The sequence below is a fragment of the Sphaerodactylus townsendi genome, linkage group LG09 (genome assembly GCF_021028975.2).
Source record: "Sphaerodactylus townsendi isolate TG3544 linkage group LG09, MPM_Stown_v2.3, whole genome shotgun sequence".
Lineage (NCBI taxonomy): Eukaryota > Metazoa > Chordata > Lepidosauria > Squamata > Sphaerodactylidae > Sphaerodactylus > Sphaerodactylus townsendi.
This window is the reverse complement of record NC_059433.1, coordinates 29408809-29432652: the sequence shown is the minus strand read 5'-3', so window position 1 is coordinate 29432652 and position 23844 is coordinate 29408809. Positions and strand designations below refer to the sequence as shown.

Genomic DNA, 23844 nt, shown 5'->3' with positions numbered 1-23844 from the left:
TGATCTGGTTAGGATCAGCTGGTGGCAGCAACCCTTTCTACCACAGATTTTTGAGCAGTTCCTAGTTCTTTTTTACTCTGTGCTTGAACTGAGGGCCATGATTAATATATTCTCTATTTGATAATTCTGAGCTGTATTCACAGAACATTGAGATTCTGCCCTTTTCTATAAGATACAGTAACAGAGGAAAAATTCTCAAAAGAGAAATGGTGAGCAAGAAAATGAGAAGAGTTTTGTTTTGCTTTAAGAAAAATTCTAACTCATGTTCTATCATTTTTTTTAGGCTAGCCTTTCATATCCCTCAGAAAGGAAGAATCTACTATTTCATTGATTAGGCTGGGCACCCCCATGAATGTGACAGATGTATCAGGAAATGGCACTTCTCCCTGGGCCTGCAGATCCCGAGTTTACCTCATATTCTTACAACAACTTGGACACACTTTGCGAAGTGCAAACCAAGAAAGGATTATTCTACAAAAAAGCCAGACTTCTGCATCCCGGGGAAGACTTGTGTTGCCTAGCCCATCGAGAGGATCAAACAAGGTATGTGATTATCAATGTAGGTGGCATCAAGTACAAGATTCCCTGGACCACGTTGGAGAATTGCCCCTTGGCCAGGCTTGGAAAACTAAAATCGTGCAACAATTACGATGAAATCATGGACATCTGTGATGATTACGATGTCAGCTGCAATGAGTTTTTTTTCGACCGCAACCCTTGTGCCTTCAGGACCATCATGACTTTTTTGACAGCCGGGAAGCTGAGACTCCTCAGGGAAATGTGTGCTCTGTCTTTCCAAGATGAACTGATTTACTGGGGAATAGAAGAACAACATTTGGAGTGGTGTTGCCAGAAGAGACTGCGACTGAAAGAGGAAGAGATGGCTGAGGCTGCATTGTATGAAGGAGAAATGGTATCTAATGAAGAGCCGCCATGTGCCTTTGAGGATAGCAGCCGTATGAGTCTGTGCATGAGAAAGCTCAGGGATATGGTGGAGAATCCTCATTCGGGGATCCCAGGAAAGCTCTTTGCTTTCATATCTGTATCATTTGTCATCATCACTGCAGTTAGTCTCTGCATTAGTACCATGCCCGATCTCAGAGCAGAAGAAGATCGGGTAAGTACAAACTTAATGAAAACAACATTTACTCAACTCTGTCTCTTAATTCCAGAAATATGCATACAAGAAGATTTTTTTTGTTACTAGCACCCATTCATTTTGAGTCTGTTGCTGAAAAATTGCATGAGAAGCTGGTGGGGTTTACACCACATCTTCTGCTTATGTTCTGACTGTCCCTGCTGAATGCATTGATTCCCACTCCTTTCATATGAAAGTGAATATCATTCTAGAACAGGGGTAGGGAACCTGCGGCTCTCCAGATGTTCAGGAACTACAATTCCCATCAGCCCCTACCAGCATGGCCAATTGGCCATGCTGACAGAGGCTGATGGGAATTGTAGTTCCTGAACATCTGGAGAGCCGCAGGTTCCCTACCCCTGTTCTAGAAGTACCAATTTCCTTGTAATTTACTGTTGACAGATCTCACTCAGTATTCTGTATCCTGACCATTGCACGAATTCTTTCCTTTCTTTATCATTGTTTTAATGTTTTAATCTGGCTCCAGAAGCAGTCACCTATTTATTATAGTCAATTTACTAACTATGCTGCTTCTTTATTTTTGGGAAAGGGAGAAGGACCTTGGCTTTGATGGAGCATTTTTTGTGGAGGGGGGGGGGATAATTTTCACCAATTTTCTGTGTCCTGCTACAAACCTCTTTCACACACACTCACTATTCCTGGAGGCTCCCAGTTCCCCAGAAGTAGCATTTAAAGGAACAGCGTGGAGGTTCAGTGGAATCCTAGAGTGGTGCCCCAACACAATGACATCATTTTGGGGTTTGCACCAGAATTGACACCACACTGTCAGAGCAATGGCATTTCACATGTTTCTGCTCCCTCAAACCTCCCGAGGATAGCTTGAGTTTTAGTGGGAGGAGAAGTTACACTGCATAGATAGAAATCCTGCCAATCCATGCTACTTACTTGTGGATGTAAACTGGGATGTGTTTGACAAGCCTGATAGATCATTACTTTGCAAAAAAAAATTCCAGAATTTCTTGCTGTTTGCACTTCACATCCAAACTATTGGTGTAACTATCGGAGGGCCCATATTTGCACATATTTATCAAATTACACAATTCACTTTTTAATTAATTTGATCCAGGTCTCTAGGACCCAACTTGCTTTCCCTGCAGCCATACGGTAGCAGCAAGGAACGTTTTTAAAGCCTGGTCTGGGGGCAGCTGCGGAGTTATGCAAATAACTCTCCACCAGGGCTGTTTTGTCTTGGAAAATCTTAGGGGTGGGAGAGTCAGGAGCCCCTCCCTCTCTGCAGAACCAAGCCTAAGGACCTGCAGGCTTTAAAAATAACTTGAACCAAACTAATTTAAAAGGGAAGGTATTTGGTTTACTGTGTTACAGCTATGTCAGACCTCGGGTCTGGAAACAACGGAAACTGTAGATTTGTTCTAAAGCCTTTATTTCAGAGCATAGGTAACATTGTCAAAGAGGAATCTGGCGATTCACACACAAACCGACCACCTATATCCTGTTGCCTTCTCCCACCAAGCCAAGCGGCTCTTACTGTCCCTCTACAAACTACAAAGCATTTACTACAAAGCATTGGGAGCCTGGGAACAGTTCACACCTCCCTTTGATAAGATCTGTGTCCGGGAGGTCCTGGGGCGCTGAGGGGAAGACACCAGACTTTCACCCCATATCAGGGCATGGTAAACCCCCCCCCCCCCCCCCCCCGCTCTGCCTGCCATCTGTCACTGACAGGCTCAGTCCTGACAAGCTATTAAAATGTGCTGTTTGCATGGCAGACTAAAAGCTAGATCAAAAAACATGTTCAGTGGTGGTTTGGGGTTAACTCTTGAGCATTCACAAGGTAGAAATCTATATTTATTTTGTAAAGTTGTAAACTTTTTCGCAGATAACGGTGATGAAGTGTCATTCTACTGCACTTTGTATCTTCCAAGATCTACAATAGCCTGTGTGTATTGCAGCAGATACATTGCAGTTCAGTGTAACCTTGTGGTTGATTTTGTTGACAAAAAGAGAAAAGTGTAATAGAGATTATTATCCTTATTATTAAGTTTTGTTTAATATCACACCTGCCAGTTCTTTAGCTGGTTGTTGGCCGTTCATTACAAGTCTGGTGTCTTCCCCTCAGCCCTGCCCAGAGGCTAGGACATTATAATGTATTGACATAGTATTCGTGCGGATCCCAGCAGGGCTGCCTTTTGAATCTGACAGATGTTGATTTTGAAGGTGTTTCAGGTGCCGTCCTAGTGTTTTCAGAATGGTGCCCAGGGTGCTGATTACCACTGGAACAATCTCAGCTGGTTTGTGCCACAGTTGCTGAATCTCAATCTGCAAACCATGATATTCAGTGACCTTCTCATGTTCTTTTTTCCCGACCCTGCTATCGCTAGGTATTGTTATGTCAATGATGGTCACTTTCTTGTCCTTGATCACTGTGATGTCCAGTGTGTTATGAACCAACCCTTTATCCATTTTGATTCACAATTATTATTTATTATTATTATTATTACATTTATAGGCCATCATTCCCTTACAGGCTCAGGGCAGTTTCTGCCAATACGTATATTCAGTATCAATATGAATACAATGAAACAGAAGTTAAAAACAATGTCATTATCAAAAAAATGTACTTAAGCCCTGCGGCAACTAGCACTTACCATTAAAAACCTGTTTTCTGAGCTGCAAAATAGGATGGAAGAGATGGAAAGAAAGAGGAGAGGGAGGGAGGCCATTAAATGGTGCACAGTTGCTGTCTCAACCATAAGCCTGGAGGAATAGCTCTGTCTTATAGATCCTGTGACAGTGTATCAGCTCCTGCAAGGCCTGGGTCTCATCAGAGCGTTTCATCAGACTGGGGCCAGGGCCAAAAATGTCCTGGCCCCGGTTGAGGCCAGCTGGATCTCTTTCAGGCCAGGGACCACCAGCAAGTTGTTATTCGCCAACTGCAGTGTTCTTCAGGAGATGTGGCCTGAAAAAAACACAGAAACATAATCTTTTTCCCTGAAGCCTTTTTTCCCCAGTTTCTTTGGCAGAAAAAATGGAAATGTTGGGTAGTACTGCAGAAACAACAACCCCCTCCTATAAAACATTTTCTCCATCAGAAGTAGAATTCTTTTAAAGACAAGGTGGGCATGCCATAGACATATACAGCTCTTAAATCCAAGATGCATTTCTGCATCTTGAAGAATTCATAGTCTTCAGGAGGTGATCATACAGGGCTTTCAATGCTTCTCAACTGTTTCAAGAGCTCTATGGTGCTTTTGATCTGACTTTTCCCTTGAACTTTTCATGTATGCCCACAGATTTCTGGAAACTTTACATGTCTACTTTGCAGATTTGTATAGAATACAGAGCACGGTTTAGAATAAGACCCAGGGGGTTGCTATATGATAACTATTTCTCTAGGAACAGATTCTTTGCTATAGCAATTGGGCTGGTCTGTTTTATGTGGATATTGAACTTAGATTTTAGCATTTACTGATGGAAATGATGATTGGAGTGCCATGATATGTCACATCATTATCTAAGAGGTCAAGGCAGTGCAATCTACGGGAGATTGTTGTAGCACCGAGGACAGTGCCACCATGGCATCACCTCCAAAAGGGTTTCAGGCAACGCAGGACATCAGAAAAACACTAGAAATTCTCAGCTGCCCCACAAAGCCAATGGACTGTGCCACACCAGCCAAACGGAGCATTCCCACGCCCCTGGAATGCACTCAGTAGTGGCAGAGGAGTACAGGCACCGTGGCAGCTTCTGCATTTGGCTGCTGCAGAGCCGTGCAGCACCCTGCTGGCAGAGCTGATGCCCCTCCCTCAGACATATTTGTCCCTTGCACCAGCATGTGAGGCACCCATGCTGGCGTACCGTCACACCACTTCTACAGCCCTTTCATCTCCCCACCCCTCTAAATCTTCCACTTCTTTACAAAATAGTTTCTTATATTAAGTATATTTAGATTTTCATGATAGCATGGCACATTTTAAAGGGATTGGTCTTATTTTCAGCATCCTTTCTATTTTCTGCAGAAAAGTACTTATTTTTAAGAAAAAAAGATTACTATTACAATCACAATCACACAATCACAATAACCTTTATTGGCATTAGATATTAGACAGTGGTTATACACTATTATGAAATTATTAAATTATTAAATTTAAAATCATATGTTACATCTATGGATTTTGCTTTCCAACTTGACAGTTCATTTGTAAAAATATAAAATGGATTAAAAGGGTTTAGCCATTCAATTCAAAGACAAATTTGTAAAACAGATACCATTTGACTATATTTAAGGTCCAACGCCAGGAAATATCTGGCACTTCCCAATTTAGTTCTATTTGCTAAAAGGATATATCCACTCCTCAGGCTCTGGAGAATTACTAATTAAAACAACAGGATAATTAAATTTTCCTAATATTAAATTAAGTAAATAAATAACATTGAGCCTTTACATATGCATTTTATAATAACCCGAGGTGCCATGGCTGAAGAATATTACTCATTTATTACCCAGTTTTCCCTGCTCCGTGAAGCCGCTGTCGACAGGACCTTAGCTGCTGTTAGACCTACTACCTGTCCTCTGGATCTGTGCCCGTCTTGGCTTGTGAAAGCCTGCCGAGCGGAGCTACGGCCCCATCTGTTGAGCATTGTCAACAACTCCCTTGAGCAAGGAGTTTTCCCGGATGGGCTGAAGGAGGCAGTGGTCCACCCACTCTTAAAAAGACCATCATTAGATCCTGGAGATCTGGCCAATTACCGCTCCGTCTCGAATCTTTCGTTTCTGGGGAAGGTAATTGAGAGAGTGGTGTTGGAGCAGCTTCAAGGTTTCCCTGGATGGGCGCGCCGGCTTTTGACGGCCCTTCAGTCCAGCTTCCGTGCTGGGCATGGGGACGAGAAGACTGTTCGTCGCCCGTCACAGACCGCGCTCCGTATGCAGCTTGACCAAACGGATCGGCGCTGCTGGTATTGTTAGACCTTACGCAGCGTTTGATGTGCAGTGGAAACCCGCGACCTTTTTTGGCCCACCGCCCTGGCTGCCTCTGGAGTCGCGAGGGCATTGTCCTTCAATGGATTGCCCTGCCACCACCGTTTCTCGAGCCCGGACTCAGCAGAAGAGTGAGTGCGGGGCTGAGGCCTCCAGGAAGTTCCAGCTTCCATTGCGGTGGTACCCCCAGGGGCATTGCTATCCCGCTGTTATTTAACATCTACATCGCGACCCCTTGCTCCAGCTGAATTACGGAGTTTTGGGCTGTCCCTGTCATCCAGTATGCAGATGACACTCAGCTCCCATTCTGTTGATGGAGGGAACAGCTACACCGCCCCTCGCGGCTCTACAGCATTGTTTGGAGGCGGTTGCTGGTTGGTTGCGACAGAGCAGGTTAAAGCTGGGAATCCATCGAAGAGCGGAGATCCTCTGGCTGGGCGGAGAGGGATGTTTCCAGCCGCCCGGTGTGGGAGGGTCACATTGACACCGACCCCCTCCGTGTCACGCCAACCTGGGGTCCACCTGGATTCGTCTCTATCAATGGAGACCCAGGTGGCCCTATATAACACGGGTTGCTTTTTTCCACCTCCGTCAGGCCCAGTGGTTGGCCCCCTTCCTCTCCCAGACCGACCTGGCCACAGTGATCCCTGCAACGGTCATCTCCAGATTAGACCATTGTAGCACTTAAGCTCTCACGTGGAGCCTTCCCTTGCGTTTGATTGGGAGGGTTTTAAAACTGGTCCAAAGAAATGCAGCTGCGCGTTTGCTTTCGCCAGGTATTGCCATCTGGGATCACATCCAGCCTGTGCTTCACGCCAGCTGCATTGGCTTCCAGTAGAGTTCTGAATCATCTTCAAAGGGTGTTGGTACTGACCTTTAAAGCCTTACGCCATAGCCTGGGACCTTCGTATCTTAGGGACCGCATCACCCCACCGCGTCCCAACCGCGGCCTCTTACGGCTCAGCAGGGAGGCCAATCTACTGATGGTCCCCTGGCCCCTTGATGATACGGCTGGCCTCACACCTTGCGGGCCAGGAACGCTACAGCCCTGGCCCCAGCCTGGTGGAGGCAGCTCTTCCACCAGCTGTCCGGGCCCCTCTTGAGGGACCTTATGGAATTTCATAGGGCCTGTAAAGGGGCGAACTGTTCCGCCAGGCTTTTGGAGGTACCAGCCATTGATGGTGCCCCAATGGCCATACATCTGGGCCTTATCATCCTGGGATTGCTGTCCTTCCCTCCGGCAAGAGGGTTTGAAATTGAGACTGCGGACGCCATTCTATGAATTAGTTTAACTATTATAGTTAGTTTCCTATTTTACTGCTGCTTTTAAAGGTTTTAGTTGTTTTTAGCTGTACACGGTGGTTACTGTGTTGTACACCGCCCAGAGCCCCTAGGGGATGGGGCGGTCTAGAAATCTGAAAAATAAATAAATAAATAAATAAATTTATATATAGTTTATGTTTGCATGATAACTGATTTCATTCAACTTTGCGTTCAGTATCTTTGGCTGAAAAATTATCATATTGAATTTCAATGCAAAAAGTTCCATTCATAAAGTTACACATCTCTTAGGTACATGACCTTTAACAAGTAGCTGGCTAATCTCCCAAGCATATCAGTTAATATTGAATTGGTTTTACAACGGTTGTGTTCTTTCTCCTTCAAAGTGAAATTCCCATTGTCCCATTTCCGAGCATCTCCTTTCTAAAATAACAATAATCTTCTCCATAGCCTCTGAGACTTTTGCCTGTAGATCTTTACCTTAAACCCTTATTACTAAACAGATGACAACTGAAGATGAATTATGGCAGAACTTAAGATCAGATATGGCTTTTTGGAAAATGCCCCATAACTGTACGTTTGGAGGCTCATCATTCACATGTAAGCAGAAGACTTTAATTTTCCACATCAGCAACCACTTGACAGAAGAGGTGAACCATCACTGTCAACAACACTTTCTTCATAATCTATAGTATTGTGGTAGGACTGCTTAGATCCATTCCTATCTGTTTTCAGGTCTGGTTACAGAAATGAAAAGTCTTTGGTCGCCTTGGTGGATGGCATGGACAGGGGGATACTGTTAATTCTCTTGGACATCTTGGTGGCTTTTGGTACCATCAGTTGTGGTATCCTTCTTGATCCCCTTTTGGGACTGAAACTGGGAGGCAGTGCTCTGGGGTGGTTCTTGTTCCATCCTGAGGGTAGTTTTCAGAGTGTGGTGCTAGGGGACTGCTCTGCCCTTCGCTTCTATCCTGTGGGTTCTCTAAGGTTCCATTTTGCTCCCATGCATTTCAAAATCTATGTAGAGCTGCAGGGAGAGGCCATCCAGAGATTTGGGCTGAGTGTCCACCAAGGTGCCGCTGATAGGGAAACCATGGACACTGGAAACAGCTCCCTGGAGATAGTTTTTGAATGGATGAGAGCTAGCAAGCTGAAACTCAGTGCTGACAAAATGGAAATCCTACTGATGTGCGGGGGTGGAGGGACTGGTCTAAAAAATAGGCTATCCCCTGTTCTGGAGGTGGTTGCACATCCTCTGAAGGAACAAGTTCATAGCTGGGGGTTGCTGCTAGACCTGAGCCTTCTCTTGGATGCACATACAGCACTAGTGGCCAGAATGCCTTTAACAGCTGCATGCTTCGATAATATCTAGATTAGATTATTGCAATGTGCTGTATATGGGGCTCCCCTTGAAAACTACCCCAAAGCCACAATTGGTACAGAATGCTGTGGCCAGAGTGCTGACCAGATTGGGTTGTAGGAACCATATCACTCCAGTCTTCCTCCCAGAGGCGTAGCTATAAGGGGACAGGGTGGGGACTGGTGCACTGGGTGCGCACTGGTGAGTCACGTGGGGGCATAAAATCACCTCCCAGACCCCTCCCCCTTTTCCCACCCTGCCCAGCAAAGGCCACTGCTGGGCCAGCCTCACATCCCTGCCCCAGCATAGCTATAAGGGGATGGGGTGGGGAGGGCCAGAGAACCCCATCCCCTTATAGCTACGCCTCGCGTCCGTGCCAGCCAAGTAAGTGGGGGTGGGAGGCAGTGCAGGGATCCATGGGGAGGGGGTTGGAAAATTTTGAGTCTGCTCCAGGCTCCATTTTGCCCAGCTACGCCTCTGCTTGCTCCACATATACTGCCTTCCATTTTCCCTTCAGGCTCAATTCAATATGCTGTTGTTGACTTTTAAAATCTTTTATGGCCTGGGACCACCTTATTCCATATAAACCTATCCATATACTCAGAAGTTCTGCTTCAGTTGCCTCCACCCTCTGAGGCTAGTTTGTTGGTAACCTGAGAAAGGGCTTTCTTGGTTATGGCACCAAAACTTTGGAACTTCGAAGAATAGATTCATCTTCTTGCCTCTATGGTTGTCTTCCACCTGCAAGTGAAGATATTTTTATTTCATTTGGCACTGTACATATGCTAACTATAGACCCCTTTAAATCACCCGGGCCAAATTTCTGAGAGCCATTCTTGCAGTCTCCCACTATGTTCCTAATGCAGCTTTGAATCTAGAAGGTTTAATTTCTCCAGAAGCTCTTGCATGGATACAGAGGATGAAATTAGTTTTCTCTTCTGTGGGTCTTTCACTGTTGACACTGACACCTTTGAGTCAAAATGGAAAAGGTCCTTTCAGAGAAACTATGAACCATTGGATATTCTCCCAGCAGTTTAATAGCCTTGGGTTATTCCAAAGCCAAATCTGAAATCAAGTCAAGAATTTGGGACACTGACTTCCAACACTGTTTAAGTTCTGCTGCAAAATACCTTCGCTTCAGGGGCAAGGCATTGGTGTTGCCAAACTATTTAGCTAATTTATTGATTCCAAAACACAGGATAGCTTTCACTTTGACCTAGCATGGTTTAAAAGGGACATATGACATCACAGGAAGTTCATAAACAGATTGGTGGGGGAGCTTCTCCCCTTTTAGGTTTCCTCTTGCAAAGACAGACTGGCATTGGGGTGGGGGCAACTTACATCCCCAGTAGCTAGCTGTACCCCCTGGGAAGGCTACCCTCCCCACTAGCAGCCCTGTATGCCTCAATGGCGCCACAGCTCTTTCTCTTTATGTCTTAAATGTGCGTTCATTTTGAGTCTTTTTAAATTCAGCCATGATACTGATATAAGCAAGTGCAAAAATAAAAATTGTTTTATTTTATTTTATTTTATTGGATTTATATCCTCCCCTCCCCAACAAAGCCAGGCTCAGGGCGGCCTACAATACGTTTAGAACAATTCACACACACATAAAAATTTACTAAACATATTTATCTAAAACAACCCAAGATGAAGAAGAAGAAGAAGAAGAAGAAGAAGAAGAAGAAGAGGAGGAGGAGGAGGAGGAGGAGGAGGAGGAGGAGGAGGAGGAGTTTGGATTTATATCCCCCCTTTCTCTCCTGCAGGAGACTCAAAGGGGCTTAACAATCTCCTTGCCCTTCCCGCCTCACAACAAACACCCTGTGAGGTAGGTTGGGCTGAGAGAGCTCCAAGAAGCTGTGACTAGCCCAAGGTCACCCAGCTGGCGTGTGTGGGAGTGTACAGGCTAATCTGAATTCCCCAGATAAGCCTCCACAGTTCAGGCGGCAGAGCTGGGAATCAAACCCGGTTCCTCCAGATTAGATACACGAGCTCTTAACCTCCTACGCCACTGTTGCTCCCATATTTATACCCGTAAGTAGCCTACAAAAACCATCTGGCCCAGCTCACATAAAAACTTTTATTACAGTCATCTAAGCATGGATGAAGTCGGGTGTGTATGTGTGTAAAAAGGGGGTCCTGTGACTCCACCAATGATGCCAGGACCCTCTGTTGAAAATCCTGATTGTTTAAGGCATATGCAGAAGAAAATAAATTGATTCCACAATTATGATAGTGCAGCAGGAGAGCAAACATGCAGAAGAACTGTGCCCAAACAGCTCCCAGTGCTTGTAGATCAGCTGCCAAGAAAATCAGGAGTAGGTCAAGCATGAGGAAAAGCCCTTAGTCATGAAGATGTTTCACATCAAAGTGGAGCCAGGTAATGGGTGGTTGATTTCCTTCAGAGGAATCTTCCATCAAAGATGCTGTATACCCTCATTTGACTATCTCAGTGCTCTCAGACGACAACTACTTTTGACCTTAATTTTTTGGGGCAGACAATGTTTTATTAATCAGTGAATTGCTGCAAAGTTATTTCAGAGTGTTATCAAAAATTAATATAACCATTGGTGAAATTAAATCTAAGCTGGCAATATTTAAGAAATTGTATGACTCTCCCATAGTATAAGTTAGCTCAAAAGAAGAAGGTAGATGCTTAGGAGATTCACCCCATTATCACATCATAAAAGGTTTGGTATACTAGCAACAACAATATTATTTATCTGGGGGCAGTTTTTTATAGTTTTATTTTTTATAGTGGTATAAGTCTCTTAGGAATCCCCTAGCATTTTCAACATTTTCACTATCAAATGACCGTATTCCAAGGTGGAGGTCAAAATTTCAGTACAGAGCATGTGATAACCTTTGCTTCAACCAAGTTGCCTTCAATTATTTCAGGATGTCATGACTTAACTTTTACAGAAAAATGTGTGTTACATGTATATTTATGAACAGGATGGTCACTCAGTAAATGAGGAAAGTTATAGATTAGTTGGCAAGCAAGTTGATAGCAAGGTATCTAATGCTTGGTTTTCACAAAATAAGGATCTTGATGGTAAAAATACGGTGCAATATCATTTAACAGAGAACTAAGTGATTGGATGGGAGGAATCTTAAAGCTATGGTAGTGATGAATATGGTAACTCCATCCCAAGAGATTCAGGGCGGATAAGATAAAATTATTGATCTGATTTATCCCCAGGATAGGACAGATTTTTCCAACTCCTTTACTACCTAAATCTAAACTAACCTAAGCCTAAATTCAAGTAGATGATGTTTTAGATCTATTCTTCTATGTAACTGGTAATTTTATGCCTGATAAAGTTCCACTGTTTGCATGAATAGTATCAAAAGCAATATTTTTGTTTGAATGTTCAAATATTGTAAGGAAATTAAACCTTACACCCATCACCTATTTGGTTTCAATATTATGGTACTTCATTTTGCCATGTCTGATTCAAGCACCTGTATGTTTTTTAAAAAACTTTTGTGGGGGGATCATGTTCTATTGCTTTGTTAGGTAACAACAACTTTCCTCCATTTTACTATTTATAAATACTTTATCAAAGGGGAAGGATTAGACTTTTCTGCAGAGAAAAAAAGGAAAAAAGGAATGGGAACGCCATGTTCAAAAACCATGTGGAATCGGAGCTGTAATAAGGAGAGAAAATGAGATTGCATTAAAAAGCTGGCTAGATCCAGTCATTGAATTGTGGTCTATTAGATGAACCTCCTTTATGTTTAGTATTACACTTCAGGTTGCTTTTTGATTGCAATAGAAAGACATTGGACTCAGTCCAGCCCGTCATGGGCACAGTTCCCCACGTACATAAATAATCCATAAAATAACATAGCCCTGTTTTCCCCCTTCCCCTTCCTCCCTCAACAGATAGAATCATACATGGTCACAATATGGTCCATTGCTGAAATGCGAATGTGTGTACCTCTCTCTCTCTGCTCAGTCCAGGAGTTTTTAGCTTGTATTCCTTGACTGAGCCTAGAGGAAAGGGCTGGATGCGGGCAGTAGTCACGCTCTGTCATTCTGTTTTCTGTAATGGCCTTGTGAACAGAGTAGTTATGCATGAATGCCACATAGGGAAAGAAAATAGGGCATGCATACAGATGCTTTGCCTGCATTAGGACTGTAACGCTGAAGACTCTTCACCTTCACAGAACCACTTGAGTTTAACAACATATTTTGTCATAGAGAGTAACATGTAGGATATGTTTTCTCCAATCTAGCACAACTGTAAATTTCCTAAAAATATGCTTTCAATACTACTACTCAGCCTAATGAATGTCAGCTTCTTTTGCTTCTATTGGTTGCTGTTATGCACATTCAAAGGTGCAAGAGGAATCCTTGGAAAAGGCTGTCTTTTTTTCAGAGTTACCTCTGTGCTTATTCTAGGAGGCTGATTGACTGTTTTGTAGACTCCCTAGCCATTATTCAGTTGCTCATCCAGAGATATATGGACTGCAGCTCCACCCACCCACCTCTCTCTCTGCTGTGGGCCATATAACATTTGGTTTTCACAAGAAGCACAGTGTGGAAGGGCACAAATCAGTAGGTATATTCACAGCGTGCAAAGAGTAACAGTGCACCCTAAGCAAAGTTACAATTTTCTAAGCCCCTTGATTTTGGTGGATTTAGACTCTGCTTAGGATGGCACTGGTATAATTTTGACTGATGTCAGCTATAGAAGGTCAAACATTGGGTCTCAACTGAATGAAATGAATCGCCTTAAAATCTCATTAATTTGGGAATCCTTAGATCCCTCCTGTTGAAATCTGTGGGACTTTAGAAGATGTGTATGTGTAGTTGAATCGTGCCTTATATTTTCTCAGCATAAATCATTCTGGCAGCTTGCAGCGTTATACTGGTGATATTGTGATATGTCTTTTGAGGTTCACAAAGCAGCAGTCTTGTTCATGGTTGATAACTAAGAATGAAAGGTTTATTTGTCACACCAAGAACAAAACACTTTGATAGCTACAAAGCATCCAGCTTACTAATGTTCCTAGGGAACGGATAAGCAGGGAAACAATAATGTAGACCAGTTACCAGTCTAGAAGCTAGAGCATGATATATGAACAAAAGCGTATGTGAAATAATGTAGAAATTAATATCTTGCAAAGCAATTGAGAGAGACAGAAAGGTGGTCCCAACAGGAATTAGCCTTCCAAGAGAATGTAACCCTATATGAGTAATAAATACACAACGATATATCTGTTACCAAAACATGTATATCTCCAGCCAGCTTTTCAGTAGTGACAATTGGAAAAAGAGTTCCCCAAAATACCATGCTACACATTATGGAGCCTGCAGGGACAAAAGTAGGGTTGTCAGCTCCAGGTTGGCAAATACCTAGGCCGTTTCCGCGACTGACCTCCCCTCTGTCGCCTCCCGCGCCGGCAAGAATTCGCTCACTTGGCGTGGAGGCGAGATAATACGCTCGCGATGCACGCATGCGGGTGGCTCCTCAGCAGAGGCCGACAAAAAGCGGCAGAGGCGGCTCCGCGACGGAGCCGCTTTCTTCGTGCCTTATTCATACCGTCGCCTGTTGACAAAGAAGTTCTCTTCCCCTACCCTGTCCCACTCACCTTGTCCCGTCATTAGCCTGCTGGCGGACTGAAGCCCATACGCTGCCCCTCCCGACCTCCAGGGGTCGGAGGGACAGCTGATATGGGCCCGAGGGAGCTTCGGCGGCACCAGTAGGCGGCCTACAGGGACAAGGTGAGTGGAAGACGGGCTGAGAGACAGCGTGTTGTTGGCCCGGTCGGTCGCGGTTCGCGACTGCGCCGCCGAGGAAGATCGCCTTTCCCAACAACAACCCTTTAAAGGGTTGTTGTTTAAAGGGTTTAAAGGGTTGTTTAAAGGGTTTAAAGGGTTGTTGTTTAAAGGGTTGTTGTTTAAAGGGTTGTTGTTTAAAGGGGTTGTTGTTTTAGGCCTGGACCCTGCCTTGCCACAGGGGGAGGGGGAGCGGTCAGGTGGGCGCATTGCCCAAGTGCTGCAGCAGTCGACCACTGTCTGTGCGAACAGCGGCCTGGGGGCGGCGTTTTTACCGCCCCCAGGCCGTCGTTTTTGGCCCATGCGGAAAGGGCCCTAGAGATTTTGGAGGTGGAGGCTGTAGAGAGTGGGGTTTGGGAAGGGGGGAGACTTCAATGGGGTATAATTCCATAGATTCTACCTTTTAAAATAGCCATTTTCACCTGAAAATCAGTTGTAATAGTGGGAGTCTCAAGCCACCACCTGGAGGTTGGCAGCCCCAGGAAAAAAGACATTAAGAGGAGGGACATGGTAAGGAGAAGAATTCAATGACAATGAGTGTAAAAGTTGCACAAATCCAACCCACAAAGAGCCACAGTGGAAACATAGGCTGATTCCGCATGGGCCAAAAACAGTGGTGTGAAAACGGTGTGAAAACAGTATAAACCCTTTTACACCGTTTTAAGAACATAAGAACATAAGAACTAGCCTGCTGGATCAGACCAGAGTCCATCTAGTCCAGCATTCTGCTACTCGCAGTGGCCCACCAGGTGCCTTTGGGAGCTCACATGCAGGATGTGAAAGCAATGGCCTTCTGCTGCTGCTGCTCCTGAGCACCTGGTCTGCTAAGGCATTAGCAATCTGAGATCAAGGAGGATCAAGATTGGTAGCCATAGATTGACTTCTCCTCCATAAATCTGTCCAAGCCCTTTTTAAAGCTATCCAGGTTTTAAACCCTTTTACACCATTTTCACATCATTTTCACACTGCTGTTTTTGGCCCATGCGGAATCAGCCATAGATACTTAAACGATGTGGTTTATAAATCCAGATCCTTGCAAAGCCTAATATATTATCATGTAATCATTATACTGTTGAATATATCGTCTTAGCCTAAACTCTGGGTGACATGATGAGCACTAACAAAATGTTAGAAAGCTGAATAAAGATACAGATGTTATTTTGTGTGTGTGTGTGGGGGGTTGTTACACATATATGTAACTTGTTGCTAAAATTGGCCACTGTGTTAGGATGACTGGGAAATAGCAAATGACATCCTAATGTTTATAAAAGTGTAAGGAGGGATCCAGGAAATTATGGGTCAGTTAGCCTAACATTTATTGTAGGTGAACTATTAGAAATAGTTATTGAGGAGAGAATCATTAGGGAAATCAAGGAATAAACTCTGCTGAGGTAAAAGCAACATGGCATCTGCAGAGGGAAACTTTGCCTCTTGGAGTTCTTTGAGCAGGTCAACAAGCATGTGGATAAGGGTGATCCAGTAATCATCATATAGTTGGACCTCCAAAAGGGTTTTTGGCAAGGTACTTCACCAAAGATGCCTAAGTACCATATATACTCGAGTATAAGACAACCCGAATATAATCTGAGGCACCTACGGTAAGTTTAGCAGTCATGGGATATGAGGTCTAGTCTTCTCATGGATTAAAAGTTCACTAAGTGCTAGGAAGCAGAATGTAGGATTAAATTGATAGTTCTCACAATGGAGGGAAGTGAGCGGGGTCCCACAAGGATCACTACTGACACTGGTGCTATTCAATGCTATTCAATATTGAGACTGGATCTATTCAATGAGACAAATTGAAGCAATAATAAGGCAAACCTCAGCCCTTGTAAAGCAGCCTGCTAACAACTCTCTTGCTTCCCTTGGGTGAACAACAATGGCTTGCTTTCAGCAGGTGTGAAATAATACCTTTGGTACTGAATGGCCAATATCAGAGGAAACAGAGGCCCTTTCCGCACAGACCTTTAAAAACGTTTTGAGGCAAGAAGTAAAACATATCCTCCATGGAGTTCCCCATTGTTTTTACCACCAAATGTTTTATTTGCAGACTAGAACCTTTTAAATGAACGTCCTTTTAAAACACTTCCTTGGTTGAAACATTTTCAAAACATCTTCAGTTGCCTGTGCCATCCCCATACTTCCTTGCTGGCAACATTTTCTGAGCTCACCCTGTTCCCCTTCACCTGTTTATTTGCACTATTTATGTTGGGTTTTTTATTTGCGGAGGGCGGGGGGTTATCTTCGTTGCAGTGAGTATTTGACGTGCAGAGAATCACAGCCTGAGGCTGTGAGGTACTGAAGCATTGATTCAACATCTACCTCAAAAAAAAAGAGAGGAAAAAAATCATGTAGTGGCGACCATGGTTTGTTGCAAGGGACCTACATCATGGTAAAGGGTGGGGATTGAAAATAAGAACATTAGAACAAGCTAGCTGGATCAGACCAAAGTCCATCTAGTCCAGCTCTCTGCTACCTGCAGTGGCCCACCAGGTTTTAGGAAATGTTTTAGGAAAATGTTTTGGGAATTGTTTTAGGTGATTTGTGCAGAAAGGGACACACTTACCTCCCTGTTGTTGTTGTTGTTGTTGTTGTTGTTGTTGTTGTTGTTGTTGTTGTTGTTGTTGTTGTTTTAACTCAAATTAGTTTATAATTTTAATTCATGAGTTTTGGGGGTGAGGTTAATGATTTGGCCTTGACTGCTTGCGTTTTTCCAAGAAGTCTAGGAATTAAGGGAGAAGAGCAAGAATGTTAAAGCCAGAGATGTGAGCTGATTTATGGAAGAAACTCAGCCTTTAACATGCAGCATTCTTTTACTTCTTACCCCAGTTAAAGAGGATATACAAACCAATAGTTCGTTGGACATGCAATTAAAATATTATATGTCCATACAACTCCTCATTCTCATTTTTTTTAAATAATCCAAGAAGCAATGGACTTTATAAAATATCAGCTTCATGTACTTTGGTTACTGCTGTGCAAAGCTAGGAAGGAAAACACTTTGCTGTTATTCTGCTCCATGTTGCAAAGTGAAGAACTTTCGCAATGAAGGAAATGTAATAGGAATTTTAACTCAGTAGTCTTGAACCGGAGATCACATTAGAGAAGAGTCTTATAAATAATGAAATTAATCTTCATAGTTCATACTGTTAGACCTTTTCAAAATTTATACATTTTTGTCCCCCTTTTCCTCATTCCTGTTTTTACTGCAGCAAACGTTAGAGATGAACATAAAGTTTTTTGTTCATTTATTTGTTTAGTTTGGGGGATTTAAAAGCCTTATTTTGCAAAACTAGCACAGCATATACCTTATTTTACACTCAGATAGCAATTCCAGCATAATGGCTTCTAAGTATATTTACTTTGATATATATAATTTCCATGAAACTAAATGTAATTAAGTAAAAGAAAGAGTTCAGAGAATCATTTTCAGATGCAAAAACAGCCAAGTGCAAATGATTCATATCCTGTAAGCCTTATAACACTGGACTGCAATTAGCTGATCGTCCCCTGCTATTTTTGGAACGAAGCACTTATTTACTTTTAATGAAAAAGTGATGCATAAAAGAGGCGGTAGTGATTTCCTTTGGCACATTCCAGCCTAAGGGGACAGGCTATCTCGGACTTCGTTGATCTCATGTTCTTTGAGTAACAGATGTGCTCTATCATGCTGTATCCAGAGCTATTAATAACAGTTCCCCATCCTGCTGTGAAATACTTTTCTGAATGAACATCTTATTGAGAGCGCAACATTTTCTATCCTCTTTCTTATTTAGAAAAACATGGTAAACAGAAGCTCTTTTGAATGGGCTGGCTATAATATTTTGAATGTATGTGAACCGAGTAGTTCCATTCTCAATGTTCTTATCAGAAAAACTGCAATGGATGTCAGTGGAACTATTAATAAATAAGTTTGCTTAGATTCATAACTTATATAAGGATACTGAACAAACATTAAAGATACAGTCCTAGAGGCATTTATATAGGTGTTAAATGCCATTGATGTCCGTGGAGTTTGCTTCTAGTTAAAATTGAATATTCAACATCCTGAGCACAGCCAACACCATAGGTGTAACAGCAGTGGCGTAGCACCAAGGAGAAGGGAGGGTGCAACACACCAGGCGCGCACCAGTGCAGGAGTGTGGCAGGGGCATTCCGGGGCGGGGCGGGGCGGGGGCATGGCAGGGATGCAGTGGGCACGCTTGCCCCGGGTGCAGTTCCCCCTTGCTCCAGCCCTGTGCAACAGAATTCAATCATGACCACAATGTGCCAGTTGAAACAATACACAGACATGCAGCCTTAAGACCATGAAAAATTCTAACTAATTTTAACATTCGCTGTACTCTCATCCATGTTCTACTATGGCTAACCACACAAGTTTTTTATTTTATGCTTGTATTGATGTGCTTGGTTTCTGGCCCATTCAATTTTTTTCTTCAGCTAGGGGAAGAATATGACTTTGATTGATGGGATAATTCCTTCTGTTGGGATAAGAAACAGGGATGAATTGCAGCTTCCTGGGGCCATCAGAAGGAGGCACTCCCTTCTTCCTTTGGGGTTGGAAGACTTCAGGAGCACATAATAACAGGCAACGTAAAAGAATTCATGGAAAACTGCAACAAGTTAAATGTCTCTGCACCACAGGCATAAACAGTTTAACTATGTGCAGAAGCTAGTTTGCAGACAATAGATTAGCAGACTATAATTTAGAGTTACAATGAAGATAAGTGAATGGGATGCCATTGAAATGGTAAAGGACACAACATTTCTTGGTTAACAATGGGGATGATTCCATCCATCCTTTAAAGGGGGTGAGACGGATCCCCACGTATTAAGTCAGATGTTACATTCCCATTCAAAGGAAGAGGAGATCTTTGGCTGATAGGATATCTAAAAATAGTATACCCACTTTAGATGCATTGACTGTAAATAAAGAAGTGCTACAACTACCTAAAAAGAACATAACAGCCAAGATAACGGAGTCAGTCATATAGTGCCTAACCGGTGTCGATAGAAATGCTCATGTAGCTGTTTTGTGAACTGTCTTTGATGGAGGCAGTGGTGTGAAATGCTGCTGACATAGTTGTATATCTGATGGAATGTGTTAGAACGCTCTCTGGAGCTGCCTTCTCTTTATTCCATTTGCAATACTGATGTATTCTTGAAACTACCTGCTGAAGGATGCCTTGGAAACTTTCCTTCCCTTTTATGGAGGAGTGAAACCCTGCAGATAAAAAAATCTGTTTTCATTTAACTGGCAGTCCTGTGTGTACCGATGTGCAAGTCTCGGCTGTGCCAGGTCCTTTCTATCTGATGATATCACAGCATGAGGGAAGATTGAGCTCTTGAGCCCTGTGCAAGGTGAAATATGCTTTCGGCAGGAAAGTCTGATGAGTTCTTAAAATTACTGCATCCTTGCGGAAAGTACAAATGTTGCTTTCCCTTCTCCATTTTATTCTCACAACAGCAACCCTGGCTGGACTATGAGAGAGTAACTGCCCCAAGGTCACTCAGTGAGCTTCTGTTGCAGAGTGAGGATTTGAACCTGAGTTTCTTAGATCCTGGACTGACACTCTAACCCCTGTACCAAGCTAGCCCTAATTAAAATTATTGGGGCCTAGTTTTGAGATGTTCTTAGAGAAGGTGACAGCTGCCAGGAAGCTTCAGGAGGGTAGCCAGGGTGGTCTGCAGTAGAAGAACAAGAACTGAGTGGTAGCTCCTTAAAGATCCACTAGATTTCTAGGGCATAAACTTTCAAGAGTGAAAGCTTGTATCAGATATTTAATAAAGAGAGCGTTGACTGTTGAAAGTTTATGTCCTGGAATTCCTGTTGCTCTTTTTGGTGCTTTTGGCCATGAATCTTGATTTACCAGAAAGAAAACCTTTAGGGATCTACATCTTAATCGGAATCCCATGCATGATGGAGGTCAATAATCAACATGTGGTCTTCTATATGCCTAAGTCAAAGGAATGACCATAAGTCTAATGTTCTATCTGCCAGTTCCATCTTGTATAGCCTCTGAAGCAAATAGCAGTGCAAACTTAATAAAGGAATGACTGTAGACCAGTGGTTCTCAACCTGTGGGTCGGGACCCCTTTGGGGGTCGAATGACCCTTTCACAGGGGTCGCCTAAGACTCTCTGCATCAGTGTTCTCCATCTGTAAAATGGATAAATGTTAGGTTTGGGGGTCACCACAACATGAGGAACTGTATTAAAGGAACTGTATTAAAGGGTATTAGGAAGGTTGAGAACCACTGCTGTAGACATATGCATTTTTATCTACATGGATTTCATGTGACAGTTACAGCAGTTGGGTATGGAAAATCTTAGCTAAATAATATGCCTCAAAGTAGTCAAGAAAGTTGTGTTTTTAGTTGCAAGCTCACTTCTAAGTCTAGGCAGAAATACTACAGAGCTGACAGCCATATGTTCTTTCCCAGCTTTGCCTGCCTTCTCACGTCTTTGCTTTTTTCTTTTGTCAGTCTTTGGCAGAGGTTACAGCTCTCTAGTTGGGATGTAGCTATTGCTAATGGCTAAGCAAGCAAAAAACAACAACACAGTTGTACAGCCACACAAAATCCCAAAACAACAAAATCTGTTCATACCGTTTTTTTGTAAGACCAACCAAATAGACAGTGTGCAAGCTTTTGAGGACGCTAGAAGCGTTCATCGAACTGAATGTTATGAAATTTTAAGAAGGGTGAGAAGTAGATTCTTCCAGTCATGATGTTACGACTTGATCTTGCACTTATCTTTTGTCAGCTGCATGCAAGCAAGTAGCTTAAGATTACTAGTGGTATTAGATTACACCTCATTCCCTGGGAAAACAGTATTCATCTATATATATATATAAATCTATCAGTGCATTTTTCTGCTGACAGGTCATCTCCCAAACTACTGGACCGATTGCTTTGAAATTTTCACACAACGTCGCATTTGCGTGCGGCCAGGCTTCCATACTGTTTCCACACCTCCTGTTGTGTACATGTCACAACTGTGCCAGTTATTGTGTACATGCCTCACCTGTGATAGTTGGAGCCACAGTTCTGTTCCGCAACAGCGCCATCTGCTGGCCATAAAAGCAACACCCTCTGATACAAGGGAACCAACCATGCCTTCCTTGAAAATCACTGCCTTATGGAGTGAAAGGAATGGGGCCCGCCATCTGGACATGACCCACCCACCCTAGCAGAGGAAGGGGAAGGTGAGGGAGGGTCCGGGGGTTTGCTGGACCAAACGCTCTGAAATTTGAACACAACGTACCTCATGCCTCCCAGCGTGTTTTATGCTAGATAATTCGCCTGCAAGGGAAGGGAGTGAAAGGGACAGGACCAGCCACCTGCACAAGGCCCACCCACCCTAACAGAGGAAGGAAAACGTTAGGGAGGGAGCAGCCGGGTTACCATGCAAGGGAACGGGAGAGAGGGAGGGGAACGAGGGGCCCCTTGCCCCTCCCCTGCAAGCATTGTCAATGACACATGTGCGAACTGTTCGCTTCCCCTTTTCTTTTTTTTCCACTTCACCAGACTCAGCCACAGCAACACGTGGCCAGGCCCGCTAGTTTCATATAATACACTGCTGTTTCACTGCAATCAGGGTTCCTTCGCAACTTGCACCATGAATCTGGACCTGAGCTGGTAGTTGACAGTACTGTCGTTTACCACCGTCCAACCACCTTTGTTCATCAATTGTGTTACCATAGATTTGCTAGAATTACCATAGATTTGCTAGAATTTTTTTTTACTGAAGGTGAGGGGATGATTAAAAGCAGCACAAGTAAACCACTCACAAACAGTAAAAGAATATATTCAGCAATTGTTTAGCAACTAACCTTGAAGCCACTTCTACTTTCTTCCTTTCCCTTGGAGTGGATCTCACAGAGCATTTCACACAGATGGATTTCAGCCCATGGATCCTGGGTTTCTTAGCCCCCCACCGCCACCCAACCTTTGTCACAACCCAAAATGTTGTTAACAGGGGGATAGGGGAGACAGCATTTCACTGGGCATTTTGGGCTGCAACAAGAAAGGAGAGTTGAGAAAATCAGGCAGAAATCCTTCAGTCAGTGAAAACATTCCATAGGATCCACCCCAATATCTGGTTAGGAGAGAGAAAGAGAGCACTGGTATATGATGTGACATGGGGTATAAATAGCAAAAGTGGCAATATCTGTAGTATTAATATTTTTATTTAAAATATTTAATTCTACATTTCCAAGAATCAAGTCAACTAATATAATGAAAAAGGAAACATTCCAACAATAAAAATCAACACAACAAAAGTAGTAAAAGTATTTTTAGCAACATAAGCATGAAGTTGCTGAGAGTGGGAAAGGTTTTTTTTTTCTTCCACTAGCAGGCACAATCAGAAAGAATACAAATATTGTCAGATCTTTTGTGCATAATAGGAACAGATTGAGCTAATACTCTGTTACAGTGGACCAGTGGCATAGCTCCAAGGGGACGAGGGGGTGCACAATGCACTGGGCACGTGCCGGTATGGGAGCAGGTGCGGGTGGGCGGGGCATGGCAGGAGCACAGGGCACATATGTGTCCTGGGCACAGTTTCCCCTTGCTCCGGCCCTGCAGTGGACACATGACTGTATCATGTCATGTCTAGATTGACAGTGATTGGAAGCTATTTTATTCTCCAAAGCCTCCCATTGTACTTACTACGAGAAACCATATTTTGAGACATCAGCAACTTTTCTGTGTAAATGTGCTCTGTTGTGCTCTCAAGATCACTGCTTTGCAGGACCCAGTACGCTTTTCCCCCAGAATGGATTAAGATCATTCTTTGTTGCCACATCCATCCTTTATGCTGTTTGCTCTTGTGCTCTTGTTGAGATGGAGAACATCCAATGGCTTAAAACATTATGAGCAGCATTAAACATGTGCTGATTGGCAGATAGCAGAACAGAAATATTAGAAATGAATTTTTCTGAGAAAATTGCTTTAAGGCTGTAACAAAAGGCTGTAAAAAGTATGACCTACAATTATTTAAAATGTCATCAGTATACAAATGCTGGCCCATAATATTTCTGAGTGGATATATTGGCTTGGATCCCATGGACCATTTCTGCCAATGGAAGCATTTCTGTCAGTGGAACTTCCTCACCTTTCCACCCTCCCCCACACACACTGTAAAGTGAGAAAGAAGTCTTGCCCTGCTGATGGAAATTAGATATTTATGCCCCACCTTTCTATCCAGTGGAGAGCCAAAGTGACTGACAACATCACTTTCTCCTTCTCCATTTTAGCCTCACAAAAATCCTGTGAGATAATGCTGGAAGAGTGTGAGTGGCCCAAAGTCAATCTT

The 23844-nt window shown here is 43.3% G+C and overlaps 1 protein-coding gene across 1 annotated transcript in view; it reads left to right on the top strand.

The window, feature by feature from the left end:
- The first annotated feature begins 354 nt into the window (after positions 1-354).
- Positions 355-23844, top strand: part of KCNG2 (potassium voltage-gated channel modifier subfamily G member 2) — a 36570-nt gene continuing 13080 nt past the window's right edge. Inside the window, exon 1 of the mRNA XM_048507144.1 lies at positions 355-1117. Coding sequence (XP_048363101.1) covers positions 362-1117 — 756 coding nt within the window. The 5' untranslated portion in view covers positions 355-361. The remainder of the gene's footprint in view (positions 1118-23844) is intronic.